We start from the raw sequence: 18129 nt of genomic DNA on the forward strand, positions 1-18129 counted from the left end.
TGTCCTCATAGGGAAATGTATCTTTGACTCAGTGCAAAAAAAAGCCTCCACAGTTTACACTTAACACAACAAATAACAAAATGCACACATCCAATACATAATTAAATATCTTTCAAGTGTATACAAAGCTGTAGATAGCATGGCTCTCATCAAGCTGCTTCTCCTTCTCAATATAGTGTTGTATTCACATACATGCTGCATTGTAGTTTCTGATGTTTAAAAACAGTCTACGTGTGAGCATGAGACAGCAGCTGACCGTGACTCCAGCTCAGGCTTCTCTGTCTGGTGTTGTCAAGGATCATTAATCTCCCCTGTATTTGGCCCTAAGACCCCTCTGTCATCCTCCACAGAGGGTGTCATGTCTAATTGTACTGTTGTTTTACTCTCTGGGCCACAGACCTCTGGGCCGTTTTCCCTGTTCACAGTCATTTTAGTGTTACAAATTAATATATATACATCATTGATATAAAACATAAAGACGCCATATTTCCACAATGTTTGCACCTATTTATCTATTCATTTTATATCTTCTATTAGACACAAATGTAAATACACATGATTTTCTTCATAGTGAGTTGTCTTCAGCAGTCAACAGCCTGATCATCCCACATCCCAAAATGCACTAATGCAACAGAGCAGTTGGACACCTCAGAGTCAACTATGGTACCAGAAACTGTTTCCCATAGAGCAAACTTTGTCCCTCATACACATTTCACCCTGACCTGAGGCTACACCTGACAACAGGTGGCATTGGGATCTACAGTATCTCCATCTTTGTTGGGCATAAACTAAGAAAAAGAAAAGAAACAGTCTTAACAGCCTGCGGAGGTGATGCTGAAACGATCATCTGTGTTCCCCTCCAGAGTCATTACATCTATTTAGCAACTTTACTGTCTTTAAATTAGTATGTAAATACTCAGAGGTTTGGTGGCATCTCTGAGTGAGAAAACTGTTTGAAATTTGGTGGTTGTTCACATTTTGTGTCAAAGTCACAAAAAGTTATTCACAGCTATAAAGTTAGAATCTGTTGATGTTGCACATTAATTATGTGTAAAACAACTAAACCTGTGTTGTATATGTTGTAAAATTTGTTGAGTCTCCTCACACTCTCCCAAATACAGTAGTAGGCCTACTCCCATCAATTCTCAAACCAGAGAAACCTGTGATTTTAGTCATGGTAAGGTTCGGTGTCACGGCTATCATATCCCATGTGATCATGTGTCTGTGTTTGTCTGACAGAAGCTCAGCAATGACTTTTTTTTTTCTTTTTTATTAATATATATTGTTGGGGGCTTTTAGTCTTCAATGGATAGTAGCTATAGTCAAGACAGACAGGAAACAGGGAATGACATGCAGCAAAGGGCCACCTGAGTCGGGATTCGATACAGGGCCAGCTGCGGCAAGGACTGTAGCCTATATGGGGCGCCTGCTCTCCCAACTGAGCTGAATGATGCCCCAGCAAAGACTTTCATCCAGTTTAAGTTTTCACTTTGAACCATTTTAGTCATCAGATGTCTGGATCTTAAATGACCAGAGAATCAAGCTGCTGCTGGACGCCGCGTCTGTGTCACCGATGTGTCAGTGAATCTGTGATTTCTAACAGTGAAACTGGTCGGTTGTGGGGAGGAGGAGACCACTGTGGATAATTCAGCTCCAGGTAAAAACCTCCTGAACCACTGACACCAGAGGAATCAAAACCAGAAGAAGCTGAGGACAACAACTCCCATAATCTTACACTACATTTACCTTGTTACCCAAATATAGTCTTTGTCATTGTTTGGATTAAGAGGGCCCTGGTTACGCTCTGTGTGTTGTGATGAACGGTGAAGCTGCTGAGGCAGTGATGTCAGCGTTGAGACATGAGAGATGACAACTGGTAAATATATGTAGTATATATATAAATATGTGACAGCTTTTCTCCACTGTTTATTCCAAATGCAAGTTGTTTTATTAGTCTATTACTGTAATCATTATTTTTCATATTTTAATTGATTAGTCAATTGACAAAAAAACATTTGGATATTCAGAAAAGAAATGAAATAAAAATTAAGTGCAGGATGTTCAGAGTCTAAGATGATTTTGTAGATATCTTTTTTATGTTATATTCAGTGTTATGACAGTTATTATAACCCACCTATGTTTTACTGTGAAGGAACTAAGAAAGTGTTTAAAGTGGAGCAGTGAGAGAGAGAGAGAGAGAGAGAGAGAGAGAGAGAGAGAGAGAGAGAGAGAGAGAGAGAGAGAGAGAGAGAGAGAGATTTCCTGTGTCAGCAGGACTCCCAATGTTCAAACATGTGTGACACACACACACACACACAGAGAGAGAGAGTTTTAAATTCAGTCATTCAAATATTTACTCACCAACACTGGGAAGAACATTGAGATCCTTGATTTGTTGTTGATTTGTAGTTCAACCTGAATGTTTCAGTGTGTGTGTGTGTGTGTGTGTGTGTGTGTGTGTGTGCGTGTGTGTGCGCGTGCGTAGAGCTGGGTGCACGTTGGGTTGGATTGCTGCATGACACCTGATCGCTCCGGCTGCAGCTGAAGGTCAAGAGGGGTCAGATTTCTACCTCTCTGGTCTCATCTTTCCGTCCACTCGTTTCTTTTCAGATTTCCTGTCAGTTCACTGACATCGCGTGCAGCCTATAGCTCCGCCCATTTTCACCACACAGTTTCACTGTGATGGTGCGTCATGGTGACAACACACTTGCACTGTCCCTTTCTGACCCAGGCCTAGTGACTGACTGTGGTGAAAGTTTTTCCCTATTCAGAAATCTCTGAGTCTCTTACTGGACATGTTTGTATAATTAAACACACACTTAGACCACGCAGTTCTGGATTTATAGGATTTTTGCATTATTTATAGTTCGTCTTATAAGCCTGTGCAATATTATCTAGATCACTTTGTATTGTAGATTCATATTTAAATATAAAATCACCCAAAGTCCATCCGTGTCTCATGTCCTGATATATACATCACCACTACATTGGACTGTTTTGTAAAACACAAGTAAACAGGTAAAACATTTATATTTCTCTGTCTATGTCTATGGTCCCAGCGTTTGGTTGCTGTGATAAGTTCTTGTTTTCAGGACTGGATATTCAAGACTTGTGAACGCATTTCCAGATCTCCAGGAGCCGGCGCCGTGTTTCATTACAACTTCATCTTTTAGGCCTGGTCATCAATTGTAGCAGTTATGACATGTTACAGTATGAAACCACAGCTGCACACTGCCACAACTGGCACAATCCTCCATATGGTTTCCATCATAAAGCTTATATGAGATGTTCAGATGAGCCTGACTAATGATAGCGTAGCTCTGCTGTGTGTGTTGAAATGCGAATGCGGTTTGATCTCTGTGCTGGAGAAGTGTCACCATTGTGCACTAAAGATTTTGTTAAGACGTTAAATTTCAATCAGAGACAAATGCAGTAAATGGTGGACTAACACTGTCTTGTTCCCATGTGTGTGTGTGTGTGTGTGTGTCTCCAGCTGCCATGGCTCCCAGCTTGGCCCAGGCGTACAGCAGGAGGTGGTGGATGGCCGTCACAGCCATCATAGAGAACCTGCTTTTCTCTGCTGTCCTGTTGGGATGGGCCTCACTGCTCATCATGCTGAAGAACGAAGGTTTCTACTCCCACGTTTGCAACGTCGGTAAGACCCGCCTGTTCTTCTTCTTCTTCTTCTTCTTGTCTCCAGTGCAGACACTTGTGTGGAGTGGAGTGAGAGCTGAGGGGAAGACGGAGATCCTGCATGAACCTCCTGGTTTTGGATCAAAAGCTCCAGTTTCATTCTGTCGCTTTGTCTCGGACATGCAAAAGCGAACAACAGAGCTTTATTCAATATGTCTGTCCATTTTCTGCTGTTGGTGTTGGTGGGACAGATGGAAGCGGAGTCTGCACTGGCTCAGCCCCTGATAAAGACAGATGTCCTCAGGCCTAGTGAACCTTTAATATCTGCCTCACATCTCACAACAGTAATGTATAGTGGTGAAGCAATCAATGGATATTCACTCAGTCTTCTGGATTCATACAATATCTCAACGTACAAGTTTTAAAACTAACAGCCAACAGGAAAAGGCTGGATTATACCACACCACGAAAACGGAGCCTGTCGACAACATCAATATGATATAATTTATGTAATACTCACTAGTCTCAAAGGTCTGCTTTAAACTGCATCGTTTTACTTGCCAAGTGTTTGAAAGCCATGACCAGAATAGTCAGATGTTCAGTCACCGTTTTACTTATTGATGGGATCATGAAAACCTAATTACCTCTAGCACTGTTTTCATCCACAAGTTACTTTGTATATCAACGATGAGCAGTCACAATGTGTTGTGCATGTGGCAGACAGGAAAAACACAAAATTATCCAAGAACAATTCAAAGGCCAAAACATTCACCGCTGACACTAAGTGAGGGATGAGGGCACTTTCTGTTAGTAGCATTAGTGCGCTGTGTTCATTCTGGTTCATACTGTTGTATGTCCAGCGCTCTCAGAGCAGAGAGGGGACATGTTGGCAGGCTGAGCCCCCTCCTCTGATCTGCTCTGTCTCTGACCCTGTCCATCCAGGCAATGAGACGGTCCAAACCAACACCACTTCTTTCGAGAGCGGAGCGTGGCCGAGCTGCGTGGAGCAGGAAGAGATCTTGAATCTCGGCTTCACCATTGGCTCGTTCCTTTTGAGTGCAGCCACTTTACCCCTGGGGATCTTGATGGATAGATTTGGGCCACGTCCTCTGAGGCTCATTGGCAGGTATGACAGACCTTGAATCATTTGCTGTGACTGTGTTTGTGAGAGTTTTCCAGACATGCTCTGTCATTCTGTGTCTCTATGTGTTTCCAGTTCATGTTTCGCTTTCTCCTGTGCAATGATAGCTGCTGCAGCGTACGACCCTGAAGGTGAGACAACAATCAATACACCAACCCTTAAAACATCATGTACTTGTTTCAGCCCAGCCTTGTTAATAGTTGTTCTGTTCAACCACAACAAATAATAATCCAGTTCAACCAACACAACTTGCAAGCAGGGCTTGTGTTAACCAAATATTTTCCATCATGACAAGAAAACCTGGAGGCCAGCCGTCACTGTCACAGATAAGAACATAGGAAAGGCTATGTCTGATTATCAATAAATATTAAAATTAAAGTGACAGTCAGAAAGCCAGACAGTGCCAGGTAAAACCAATCAATACCTAAACAGTCTTAGGTTTGGTGGAAATGATGGAAATAGGTACAAAACCTAAGAGCCACATACAGTAATGAAAAAAAAAAAAAAAAAGTACTCTTAAAGTTTCATCATAGCTCATGGCATTCTTCATTTGTTCCATCAGCGTGGTCTGCCCTCATCTTCCCTGCTGTCTCCTTCAATGGCTTTGGAGGAATCTGCCTGACCTTCACCTCACTCACAGTACGATTCCCACACACTTACACATTCACATGTACAAACATTTATGAAATAACTGAGAGGGGTCAAACATGTCCTCATATAACAAGAAACCACAAAAAAAACCATTTACAATTCATTTTTAAGTACAAGAAAAAACATGCTGCTAATTTAGCAGATAATATCTGTCACTGAAACACATCTTTGCGTCTTCACCTCCATCTCATCCCTTATTCTTCTTTATGCACAACTTATTGCATATCATCACTTACACATAAAAAATAGTCATACTGTGAAATTCAGACCATGACTGATGGGTATTAAGGCCGTAAAGTGAGTGTCAAATGTACGGCCCGCAATCTGGCCTGCAGATGACATAAACGACAGAAGAGGCATAATATTATTGAAATTGCACATATTTTTCTCAAGAAATTTCAGGTTGTTCATAATGTTTTGTAAAAGGATAACTGTAAACATCTTAATAATGCACTTGTACTTATTTGCAGTAAAACAAAGTGAAACATTTCTCGTTATAGGTCATTATGCTATTATTTTACTGGTCCAGCCAGCTTAAGATCAAATTGCGCTGTATGTGGCCCCTGAACTAAAGTGAGTTTGATCCCCCTGGTCTAGTCTTCAACACTCCAGTGTTGGTGAGTAGTATTTCTGCTCACCACAGTTGTGAGGAGTGGTTATCTGAGTCACCATAGCCTTTCTGTCAGTCTAGTCAGTTCATTAATTGCAAATATTCTCTACTTCTAAAGTTAGCAACCAAACCAGCTAACAACACGACCATCTCCTCACTCAGCATTTCAAAGTCACTAGTGTCCCCTGAAGAGGAAGTGTTGCTCAGAGGACGTAGTCTAAAGTCTTGTTCTGTAGCACAATGATAACTGAGGTTGCTGGTAAACACTACCAGTGGTTCCTGGAAGAAATTATGTCCAACCACAAAGACACTTTACAAATAACTACAAATAACTTAAAGCTTGTTTCAGTTTTCTTGCCTACAAATGTCATATTACAGCAGCTGTTTTCAGCTCTCATAATCCTCATGTAGACTTGGTGGTGGGGAATTGTTGGATGTGTGTGAACACTTTTAGTTTTACAATTGCTGGACCCATGTTAACATGAAAAGGGGGTGGGATGCTGTCCAGATGGGCAGAAATACAAGTTCTTGACCTAGTTGTCTTTGCACCTGTTGTTCAGTTAAATCCTGCGTGTTAATATTACCTACAGCTGATCCCTGTCCACTGTATTTTCTGCCTCTATTCAAGTGCAGAGTAGACTCAGCCTCAGTTCAGACTCAGAGGTTTTCAATGAGTTAATTGACAATCGGTGACTTGAAGACAAATAGGAATGAAATGCTTGTTGTTTGTTCATGCTGTTCAGGCTATTTCTCAGGCTATTTCTCTCTAAACTAACAAGGTTTCAAGTTAAGCACCCACAAGGTGACACAATTGGTTTCCTAGATTTGTGATGTATGAAGCTCTGGTTGTCTGAACCTGTTTTTGTGAAACTGTCACTGGTTCACTGTAGTTCATGGTGAAAACAATTATGGTGTTAAATGATTACTTCACACACCGTATCTTGCATTAGCCTATATATAATAAAAAAAAAAAACACCATAAGGATTTTACCAAGGTTAAAAGCCTGATTTTCATCTGAGGGGGTTGATGAAGCATGATTTCACTGACACACTTACTGCATTAAAGGACAACATGACCTCCACCTTCATCATCAAAATAAATTAGGTAATATCTCTGGCTGTGGTGTCGATCCGCCAGTAGAGCTCAGAGACACGGGACAGTGAAGCTGTTCTGGAGACACATGTTGAAACAGCTGACTAATACCCACACAAGCACACTTGATGTTGGTTTTTCCTTTCATTTGCCACCTGATTGTTGGTATTTTGTTCTGTATTTGTGTCGTAAAAACATTGCCTGTGTCTGGTTGGGTCTGCTTTTTCAGTTGTGTACCTCAGATGATAAGCACACGTTTCCGTGTGAGTGTGTGCATTTTGGAAAGCCGCACATGTTGTTCCACTTGTTCTAAATTCTCCTGCAGTCTCTCAGCCAATCCAAAACCTGGGCAGTCAACACACCCTCCCACAGGCCTGTCCACCTGCCAACCCCGTCCCGCTCTCTCTCCTCCTCCCACTTCTGACGTAGACCATGCCCTGGACTTGACATTGTCTTTTTGGCCATTCCTGAGTGCATGTGTGTGTGTTCCTGTGTGTTGCGGTGTGTGTGTGTGTGCGTGTTACTAGGTTGATAAAACTGCCTAACATAGCCTATAATATTGTGTAGGCTACATTCCCGTCTAGCTTAGGTAGCTGGCAATATTGTTTGGTGCTGTGTCAACTTTGATAAGAGAGTTTGCACAATAATGAACTTACCAGAGACACCAGTGTTGTCCAGATCTTCCTACTTACAACAGACATTTAAGGTCAAAGTCTCTAATCTGAGCTCAGTCTGTATTAAACTCTCAACAATACAACTGTACTGAGAGCCCACTCATGGGACAAAGTTGTTTGGCGTGATGACATTTGTTAATTAGCCCTACAGTAAACACAAAGTTCGGAGCCCACCCCTCTTCTAACATTGATTTTGATGTGGTACACTACAGAAGACAGGCAGTCAGGCCTTTAGAGGCAAAGTCACAAACACAACCGCTAATGGAAAGAGAAATGGAGGGGCGGGCAGATAAGAATGGAAAAACAGAGATGGAGGCAAAGCTGCAACAGCATGGAAAAATGAGGAGAGAGAGAGAGAGAGAGAGAGAGAGAGAGAGAGAGAGAGAGAGAGAGAGAGAGAGAGAGAGAGAGAGAGAGAGAGAGAGAGAGAGAGAGAGAGAGAGATTCAGAGCAGAGAGGTTTCATGTTAGTTAAACCTGCAGCATGCAACAGGTGAGCAAAAGGAGAGGGTCGTTTGGCAGCAAAATAAAATGGCAAAAATATTAGTTAGATGCTGACATAGATATAGCCAGCAGTTCACAGAAACGTAACTCAGACTTGACGTCAGAGATAAAACAACCCCTATCACTTTCAGCAGCAGTCTTCCACACAATTAATCAACTATCAATAGAAATATCACCATCTTCTCCGCCGTATGTGGAAAAATTCAAGGCAGCTTGGGAACTACAGGGAAGTGGAGGAGCACTTCCAATACGCTGGGCCTCACCACAAAAAAACTTGTTTACCACGACTGGGACGAAGAGCATGACCATTTTACGATATGTCTGCTGTTTCCTACTCCTTCTTCTTTCCTTCCGCCTTCTTCTTTGTTGGTTTATTTATGCATGTGAAACTTGTGAAACATGCTCTCTGGCCCACTGGATTTTCCATCCGGGCTGCCGTACAAACATGACACGGCGCAAGATGATGACACTCTCTAAAGCAAGACCCTTGCTACATGTATATATTAAGGACGAACAGATTTGATTTTATAGCGATTATACACTTCTCACACTACACTTGTCATGGGTAGTATATTCAGATTTTGCCAATAAACCTTGCCAATTATTACACACTGAACCTTTAACAAGCTGTCTTATTATGTTGTGGAGTTGTAGTGAATAAAAACTAAATTGTTGTGTATCCCAGACAGAGGTTGTGAGCCGTGTGAGAGACTATAGGGAAGATAGTTTATGTTGGGGTGTGGACTTCGTCCTTGCCCAGCGCCCCAAGTTTTCAAAGATAATTTGTTCTACATTTGATTGTATTTTCTTCTTTTTAAATATGATTTAATCTCTCACAAAATATTGCACTGTTTTGCAAATGATTTGTCAGCTCAATAGCAACACTTTGCAGCCTAGATCAGATCACTACACAGATGTGAACTGTGGTGATATTGGCTGAATGAAACAGATCCGCCGACAAATTGGGCAACAGTCAGCCCAACAGGAAACAGACTAGACTTTGTTTACTTTTCTCTGCTTATGCAATGTTGTTATGTGATTTGATCAGATCTTACCCTGAGTATGGATTCATTGGTAGAGAGGAATGATGTAAATACATCCACACCACCAGCTGAAAGTAAATGATCTATACAAATCATTGCTCATTGGTCCTGAATTGTTGTTAAGGACCCTGGCTCCACACTGGTTAGGTTTTTATCCACTGAATTAAGAATATGCCAGAGGAGATCCTTTGAGTTAACCTACAGGGTGAAGAATACACAGGCAGTGTAGCTACACAATATCCCTCCCCCCCAAACAACACAGCTGCTTGTTTTCTTTTTGACCGGGCGTTGGTGACTTTGTAAAACAGAAATGTCGTCCAAAAGGTCTGACCTGAGCAGTGAGTTTAAACTGAGTGTCAGCCGAGCCACGTGCAGCAAGATGTGACTGGCAGATTTCCTTCTGCATCTATAGTTAGAGTGAGTCTGTAGACATGAACGTGTGCGTGCACACACACACACACACACACACACACACACACACACACACACACACACACACACACACACACACACACACACACACACACACACACACACACATCAAAACTTAAGCATCTGCGTTGCCAGAGAATGTTCACACGCACACACACGGCAAGTTGTACTGACAGAAAGTTGGCTGACGTGTGTGTGTGTGTGTGTGTGTGTGTGTGTGTGTGTGTGTGTGTGTGTGTGTGTGTTCATCAGCTTCTTCCACTCCCCCAGCTGAAAAGCTTTCATGTATACACAGCACCATCCTGTGGTTAAACTGTAAAGGTGCATTGAACCTCTGTAGTGAACATTAGTTTTCTAAAAAATCAGTTCTTTATTTCTGTCAGTTCAATGTTGTTTGTTGTTTTGTGCAACAGCTGATTCATACATTTAAGTGTTTTTTTTTCACATTTACTGCTCACAACCTTACGATAAGGAGGAGTTTACTTAATTTCTCATCTCTCTCTTCATCAGCTTCCAAACATGTTTGGCAATATTCGATCAACAGTCCTCTCCCTTATGATCGGCTCCTACGCTTCTTCAGCCGTCACCTTCCCTGGTGTCAAGGTACTTGCTTTCTCTCTCTCTCTCTCTATTTTTATTACATTATATTCATTGGAACAATCACAAGAGACGGTTTTCTAAAGAATATATACTGACTGACTGACATCTGAAAGGTTGGTCAGCTTTGAAAGAAGAAGCTGAGGGAACATGATATCCATATCTGCCTCTGTTCAACCCTGCCTTTCTTACTGCTGCAGGTGATCTATGACCTTGGCGTGTCGTTCCGTGTCATCATGTGGGTCTGGTCTGGTATGGCCTGCATGGTTTTCCTCAACTGCTTCCTGAACTGGCCTGTTGAATCCTTCCCTGCACCTGAGGACATAAGATACACGTCAGTGCACTGGACATCTCGTAGTCACACTTTCTACAAGCAGACGGCGTCTCACATTAAGTGTTATCATTTGGATGTTGAAGACACACAGTTTGGTTGTAACAGCTAATTTTCTCAAGTCAAGTCACATCAGTTATATTTACATATAAACACAGTACGCACCAATTCATAACAAAGTAATCTCAAGGCACCTGTCAAATAGAGAAGGTCTAGACTTTCTGTTCGCAACAGTATTTATGGAGACCCAACTGTTTCCATCAAGCACACAGGGTATGTGGGCAGGTAACAGATTACTGTAGGTGTGAAAAATGTTAAAATCTTAATACCACTGATGCGAAACTTATAACACTCAACCTGAGCTGCTCAGGTCCCACCAGGTTCAAATTCTGGTGCTGTTTACCCATGAAACCTCTTTCTCCTCTTTCGACAGGAAAAAGGTGAAGATGAGTGGGGTTGTGACGGAGGACAAGATGACTGGAGACATGTACATCACTCATGTGACCACAATGGAGGACACAATGGGCGGCAAGATGTCAGACTCCAAGCCGACGGATTCTGAAAGCGCTGCCCCAGGTAAGGCGGTTGTTAAAGGGATAGTTCAAGATTTTGGCAAATTGGCCCATTGCCATAATCCCTATAGTCTAGCATAGTTTCATCAACTTTAATTGTTGGAGTGAGCTGTTTTTAGAACGGTGGAGCAGAGCCGCGAGCTGCTCAGAGCTACGCTACGGAGGCTCATGGGATTTCTTGGTTTCCCTCATCAAACTCATCAAATACACAATCTAACAACTCCAAAACGCTCTCGTGGACAAGTTGTGACCTGCACATTCACCACGATATGAGATAATAACGGAACGTTACAAGACAGAGTTGTTTTCGAGGCAAATGCAGAGACTGCTTGCTGAAAAACTGTCCCCGACAGAAACGCGCATCAGCGGTTTTGCATGAATTTACCTCTAAAACAACTCTGTCTTGTAACACTCCGTTATTATCTCATAGTGTAGTGAATGTGCAGGTCACAACTTGTCCACCAGAGCGTTTTGGAGTTGTTGGATTGTGTATTTGATGAGTTTGATGAGGGAAACCAAGAAATCCCATTAGCCTCCGTAGCGTAGCTCTGAGCAGCTTGCGGCTCTGCTCCGCTGTTCTAAAAATAGACAATTAAAGGTAACGAACCTACTCCTAAAACTATAGGGATTATGGCAATGGGTCAATTTGCCAAAATGTTGAACTATCCCTTTAAGAAGATGTTTAGATTGTTTTTAATGGCTTTATTAATTTATTTTTTAATGCTTTATAAATCATGTATTAGCTACAAATTAGATAAAAAGGGTACAGTGACCTGTGAGCCCATATTTATCTGTGCTGGTTAGTCTCATATCTCATTGAGCACTGGGTTTATTTCACTCAACACATTTAAAATACAAATGATGGAAAATAAGCAACTTTGGTAAATAACTAGCCAGCAAAGGAATTAGACTTGATTTAGCCTTAGAGCAAGATGCAAACAGGAAGATGTGCTCGCCTCACTCTGAGCTTCAAAATGCTCCTCAGAAACCTGTGGGTGATGCCACAGCAGCTACATCCCATACTTATTTATGGTCTATAGCTTTCACACATTATCACTCTCTCATCCTCTCCCTCCCTCTTTCTTCAGGCTCAGTGCCGCTCTGTCACTCGGTGTGTTCTCCCATCTTCCTGTGGAGTCTCATCACCATGGCAATGACACAGCTGAGGCTCATCTTCTTCATGGGTGCCATGAATAAAATGCTGGAGTTTCTGGTCACCCACGGCAATCCCCACCGTGAGAATAATAATTTGCATGATTTGTTTTTTTGAAATGAAGTTCTCAAGTTGTATAGAGACACTGTGGAAAACTGTCTGATTGTGCCACTGATGTAGTTGTATTTCATTAAAATGTATGTGAACTGATCAGTTTTTTCTCTCCTCAGCCTCAGAAGAGGAAAAGATGGAGATGGAGGAACAAGGTAAGAGTCAAAATGTGCAGTGGGTATAGGCTTTTACCTGTGAATGCTTCCCACTGTCACTCAATTCATGAATCTCTGGCAGGTAAATCCAACTATCTACCTGACATCTCTCCCTCTCTCTATTTATTTTATCTCTACATGTCTTCCCCAGTTGGTTTCTACTCATCTATCTTTGGTACGATGCAGCTGCTGTGTCTACTGACTTGTCCTTTAATTGGCTACATCATGGACTGGAGATTGATGGAGTGTGAGGAGGAAAAAGCAAACACACACACAGACAAAAGGTAACGAGGGGGTTCACTGGCCTCTATTTAAATTTGAGCATTGTGTTGCCACATCTGCATTTACAGCAGACAGTCTGATGCTCACTGTATGAGTTCGACTTGAGAGGTTTCTACAGGTGAGATCTTTAAACCAAACTGAAAGAGCTCATGGTTGCTGTCCATATATCTGCTCTGGGGAAACCAATCATCATCTGGGACTCACACCCATTACTCCTCTTTGTCCCCTTCAGTCAATCAGATCCCCCAAAGAGAGACAGAAAGGTCCAGAAACTAACCAATGCCTTGAGGGCGTACACGTTCACCAACGTCCTATTGGTCACCTTTGGAATAATTTCCATAATTGACAACCTGCCCATACAGGTTAGAAAAATACATGCATAGACATGCAAAGATCAAACTTTTCATGTGAACACATGTGTAGAAACACACACTGTGGTGTTTGGTGATGCCTAGAAGATATTTATTTGTGTCTTTCTTTGCCAGGTCGTGGCATTTGTTCTACATACTATGGTGAGAGGATTTGTCCACTCCTGCTGTGGAGGCCTCTATGCTGCTGTGTGAGTACTGACACCTACAAGCTGCTCCAACCAATGTGTCTGTGATAACACTGGATGTGTAATTACTGTGTTTAATGTGAATAGTGGTGTTTGTAGTTAGAGACTAATTCCTCTTTTCCACTGAAATTAGTGGGTTATTTAAACTAATCAAAGCTGATTGAGCCTTTTCCCACTGTTAATATGTCTGATATGCATATACATTTTAGTTATCATGTGTTGTTCTTATACAGTAAGAATGAGTGGGGAAAAAACTGATATCATTTGTTCTTCTCTCTAGATATCCAGCCAATCACTTTGGGACGCTAACAGGCATGCAGTCAATGGTCAGTGCTGCTTTCGCCTTGCTCCAGCAGCCGCTCTTTATGCTGATGGTGGGACACTTGCGTGGAGATCCTTACTGGGTAGAAAACACACACACGCAAATACACACAAACACAATCAACGTGAAGTCAATAGCATGTAAATACACACCGCTCATGCACTGACGTGTCTCTCCTTACAACAGATCAATTTGAGCCTCCTCATCTTCTCCCTGGCTGGCTTCCTGTTGCCGGGCTACCTGTTCTATCATCGCAGAAACCTAATCAGGGCAAACGCAGCACATGATGCCAGCAACCACAAAGAAAACACTCCTCTAAACCAATTAGATAGTGAAACCGCAAAACCCCTAACCAATGGACACGCAGCTAATGGATACACAGCAAACGGGCATAATGTTTAAAATAGTTGGTTATTGGAGTGAAATTTGTCAGTTTCTTTTAGGTTTTTTTTTCTTTTTTTGTAATTACTGTTCAGTAGTTTACAAATTTACAAAGTTACGGTTGTAGCTCTAACGTCAGGCTTCTCTTTCAGAAAATAGCCGTTGACTTTTTCAATAGACACTAAAAGGCTCAGTAAAGGTGACTCAGTGAATATCATTGTGACATTGCGACGTATGAAAGCCTTGGGTTTGAATCACAGCTGTGTTTCCAGCTGTGTTGGACTAACACTCTAAATTAGAGCGAATATAGACAGGTGAACTGCATGCTGGGAAAAGTCCAGTTCCAAGTCCCAAACCACTGACCCTTGGCAATAAGTGACAAACAAACGTAAAAGCTCAAGGACCACACCAGTGTTTTCTGCATGTTTTATCATATTTAAACGCACAGTAGCTTTAGAGAATGTGCTTGAAATGTTTGCTGAGTTATTCATCATGATAACCAGCAAAATGCAAGAGTGTAAAAGTGTACAGGTAGTATACTTGTTATTTTAACATAGCAAGACAATCCAAGATTAAAGTGTAATTAGTTGTGATGTTAAGATAGCAGGCTTAGTAGCAATTAGAAACTCACTCACTCTGTGGTTCCATGGCGACTACAAAATGTATACTGTATGTCAATGTATAACTGATAACTTCACAACCTTCAGGGAGCATTACAAAAAATCCACCGATGGGCATTTTAGGTAGAAATACTATTTAATACCATGTTGAGCTTTAGATGAAAGGAAATGATTAATACCACTCTCAATGTGTTAATCTGTATGTAACCAATTACCACCCCAATCCCTAAAAGCTGAAAACATGGAAGAACATAAAATCCTGGCTCCACCTACCAAAACCTTTGACACTCACAAATCATCCTTAGTTCACATTCGAAATGTAAAAACGATTGTGCTTCCCTTCCCAAGGACAACCTTTGACTACCTGCAGTCTGTTCATTTTAGTCTGTGTCAGCAGCAAAGTAAACATGGAGGTCAAATATGCCCCTGCTGCAATAATCAATCAAAACATGAGGCACCTTATCTGAATATGCATCTCAACTCATGTCAAGAATAGCATTTCATCTTTTTTTAATAAGTTCATCTGACTGTCATGGGATAAATGAAATTACAGTTAGCTAGCTAGTTAATTCGTGTTGCACAAACGCACAGGATTTATTCACCAGATGCCTGGGGATGAAAAGCATTGAACTACAGACAGTACATTTGTGTATGTCTCCAGTGACCTGTATCATGATTCAGCTGCAACGAACCAGCGTGCTGAGTAAATATTTTGTAGAAATGACACCGATCATTCACTTCACACATCCTCACTCACACTAGCAGTTATGCCAATGATCAGAAGAGAAAGTTGATATTGTATCAATCAAAGCTCTGTTATGGTGCATTAGGGCCAGAGACTGCTTCTTTTTCATGTCAATGAAAAATGCCTCGAGACATTTGCTTTTGCATGTAAGCAAAAAACGTTTTCTGAATAACGGGTCAGTCCCACCTCTCTCTTGGGGCAATGTGAACACTGCAGACTGGTCAGTTTTAAACCAGAGTAAGACAAGTCTGTTCCCTTTCACCTTGACATGAAAAGGAATTGAACTGTAACTGTAACATTCGGAGGACCAATATGAGTTTAGGAGCTGATGCCACAAGAAGTAACCTCAGTATTAAGTGACGGAGTATCAGCAAGTACAATAATTTTGTTGCAGATGCTAGTCCCATAGATAAAAACAATCTTGTTAATTTTTATGTGATTGAGCCGTCCTTGTTTTAGTCCTGTAGAAAAGTGAAACAACAAACATGACTTGGATTAAAGAGTATTGGTATGACTATTATACTAACTAACAACTGGTCAGCCAGAGATAATAGATGATGATATTGTGTGGTGAGGCTTGCATGTTAAGAGCCCCACATGGCTTCTAGTGTATCCTGTAAACAAGGAGCTTGTATAGTCTTAATAGGGTTAGCTTAGGTAGATTTGTCCAGCGATTATGCAAAGACATATGAAATATGTGTTTGTGTGTGACATAACATGCATGCTTGTTTCCGTCTGGTCTCTGTTTAAGGGCCAGTTCATACTTTACATGTGCCTGAGCTTGCAAGGGTCAACCCACATCAGCATAACCTAGCTGTTATCATCTGCCCATGTCCAATAGAGTCCACATGGACACATATTGGACAGTGCAGCTTAAAATGATTCGGCCGTGCATGCTTCAGGTAATAAAACAGATTATTTTTTAAGAGTTTGTGCACTGAGGATCCATTGTTATCAACATTCATGAATCTTCCTTGAACCCCTGGTGAGAAATCACACAGAGGCTTTCCAGTGTGCGTGCTTCTTACACTTCTTTTTTTGTATAGCAGTTGACACTGGTGCGTTACAAAGGGCACACAACCCCTCCAAAACAAAGAGGACTTTAATGTTTTCTACGTTCAATAACATGTCCATAACAACTACACACAGTAACAAATAGAGGTCATCTTTAGGGAGTAACTTGACTTGAGAAAATAATTGATTATGTTCAGTAGATCTACCAGCGCTGCAGTTCCCCCATTTCACATTTTCACATTGGCAACTCTAAATTGCCCATCAATGTGAATGTGAGCGTGTAAAGTATATGTCAAACCTGTGATAGACTGTCCATGATGCACCCTGTCCACTTCCTGCAGCTGGGATCAGGCTCCGCCCATGGACAAACTGTATAGCCCATGGATGGATGGACATTTCTGTCCTCCCAAAAATATTTGTAGGAGTATGTCCCCAAACCCATATGCCGAACCATCTCCAAATGAAACCGAGTGCAGATCGGGAAATGCAGATGGGAAGATTACCAGACCTACGCAGACGAATGTGAGTGGTTGAAGGAACCGTATGTACAACCAAAGAGTAAAGTCTGTAGCTGTCCAATTATGTGTGTCTGAACGAAAGCCGGTTTGTAAAAAGAGAAAAAAAAAAAAAAACCCCTCTGATCTGATCTGCCTACAGACAAAGTACAGCAAACACAACTTACAGTAATATACAAGTTCAGTAGCCTACAAAAATGGCAACATTTTTCAACATTACAGGCCTCAAAATGGTAGTATTTATTGTATATCAATTGTATTAGTATGCATCGTATTGTACAGGTGTTGTTGATTTTATTGTACTTTATTGTGACATATAATTTAGAGCTGCATGGACACAGCACAGCAAAACTAATGGTGAAGAGAGAGCTAACGTTTTGTCACAACATTAATTTTTCAGCTTTCAGTGAGAGATATTTATCATATCTGTGAACTGAGCGGGCTGATGGCCAAACATAATTGTTAATTGTAAATAACTTTTTCCTTGAAGAAGAAACTTTATTTTGTGTTACTTGTTTTCTGACTTGATTTGCAATGTTGCTTGGATTTGTTGTGTAAGCAATTAAAATCATTAGAAGTGTAAAATGAATTTCTATTTTCTGTTATTTCACTTTTTAAAAACACTCTAACAATACATCCATAGTTTTATCCCTGGATCCTCTTGTGTCTTTCTTTCTTGACTTTACACATCTGTCCCATATATTACACTCATCCTCTGAACAGGTGGAGTAAGACAATGTCGTAAGTTTTCCAGTGTAACTCTAGCTCATTACCTCATTAAGTTGGGTGAAGAAACTTTATTGCGCAACCCCTTTTTGCATGTCAGTTGTTCCTCCAGCTGTGAGAGATCCTCCCCCTGTGTTAATAATAATGAATATGTTATAATAATAATAATAAATATTTGTTTTTCAAGACTTGAAGAAATGCAATCTCTCCCACTCAGTCGTCTCTAAACACATGCTGAAAAACAGTTTTATTTGTTTGACCTCTCCAAA

The 18129-nt window shown here is 41.2% G+C and overlaps 2 protein-coding genes across 2 annotated transcripts in view; one reads left to right on the forward strand and one right to left on the reverse strand.

Moving 5' to 3' along the window:
- The window catches only part of slc43a1b (solute carrier family 43 member 1b), a 19045-nt gene extending 1326 nt beyond the window's left edge, over positions 1-17719 (forward strand). The window contains exons 2-15 of the mRNA XM_083979818.1: positions 3494-3655; positions 4576-4759; positions 4850-4905; positions 5337-5413; positions 10291-10383; positions 10578-10711; positions 11142-11284; positions 12369-12515; positions 12664-12699; positions 12851-12983; positions 13214-13343; positions 13467-13540; positions 13818-13941; positions 14046-17719. Coding sequence (XP_083835944.1) covers positions 3499-3655; positions 4576-4759; positions 4850-4905; positions 5337-5413; positions 10291-10383; positions 10578-10711; positions 11142-11284; positions 12369-12515; positions 12664-12699; positions 12851-12983; positions 13214-13343; positions 13467-13540; positions 13818-13941; positions 14046-14261 — 1704 coding nt within the window. The 5' untranslated portion in view covers positions 3494-3498 and the 3' untranslated portion in view covers positions 14262-17719. The remainder of the gene's footprint in view (positions 1-3493; positions 3656-4575; positions 4760-4849; positions 4906-5336; positions 5414-10290; positions 10384-10577; positions 10712-11141; positions 11285-12368; positions 12516-12663; positions 12700-12850; positions 12984-13213; positions 13344-13466; positions 13541-13817; positions 13942-14045) is intronic.
- Positions 1-18129, reverse strand: part of tmx2b (thioredoxin-related transmembrane protein 2b) — an 81897-nt gene that overhangs the window by 20844 nt on the left and 42924 nt on the right. The window lies entirely within an intron of this gene.

The sequence above is a fragment of the Trachurus trachurus genome, assembly GCF_905171665.1.
Source record: "Trachurus trachurus genome assembly, chromosome: 1".
Taxonomy (NCBI): domain Eukaryota; kingdom Metazoa; phylum Chordata; class Actinopteri; order Carangiformes; family Carangidae; genus Trachurus; species Trachurus trachurus.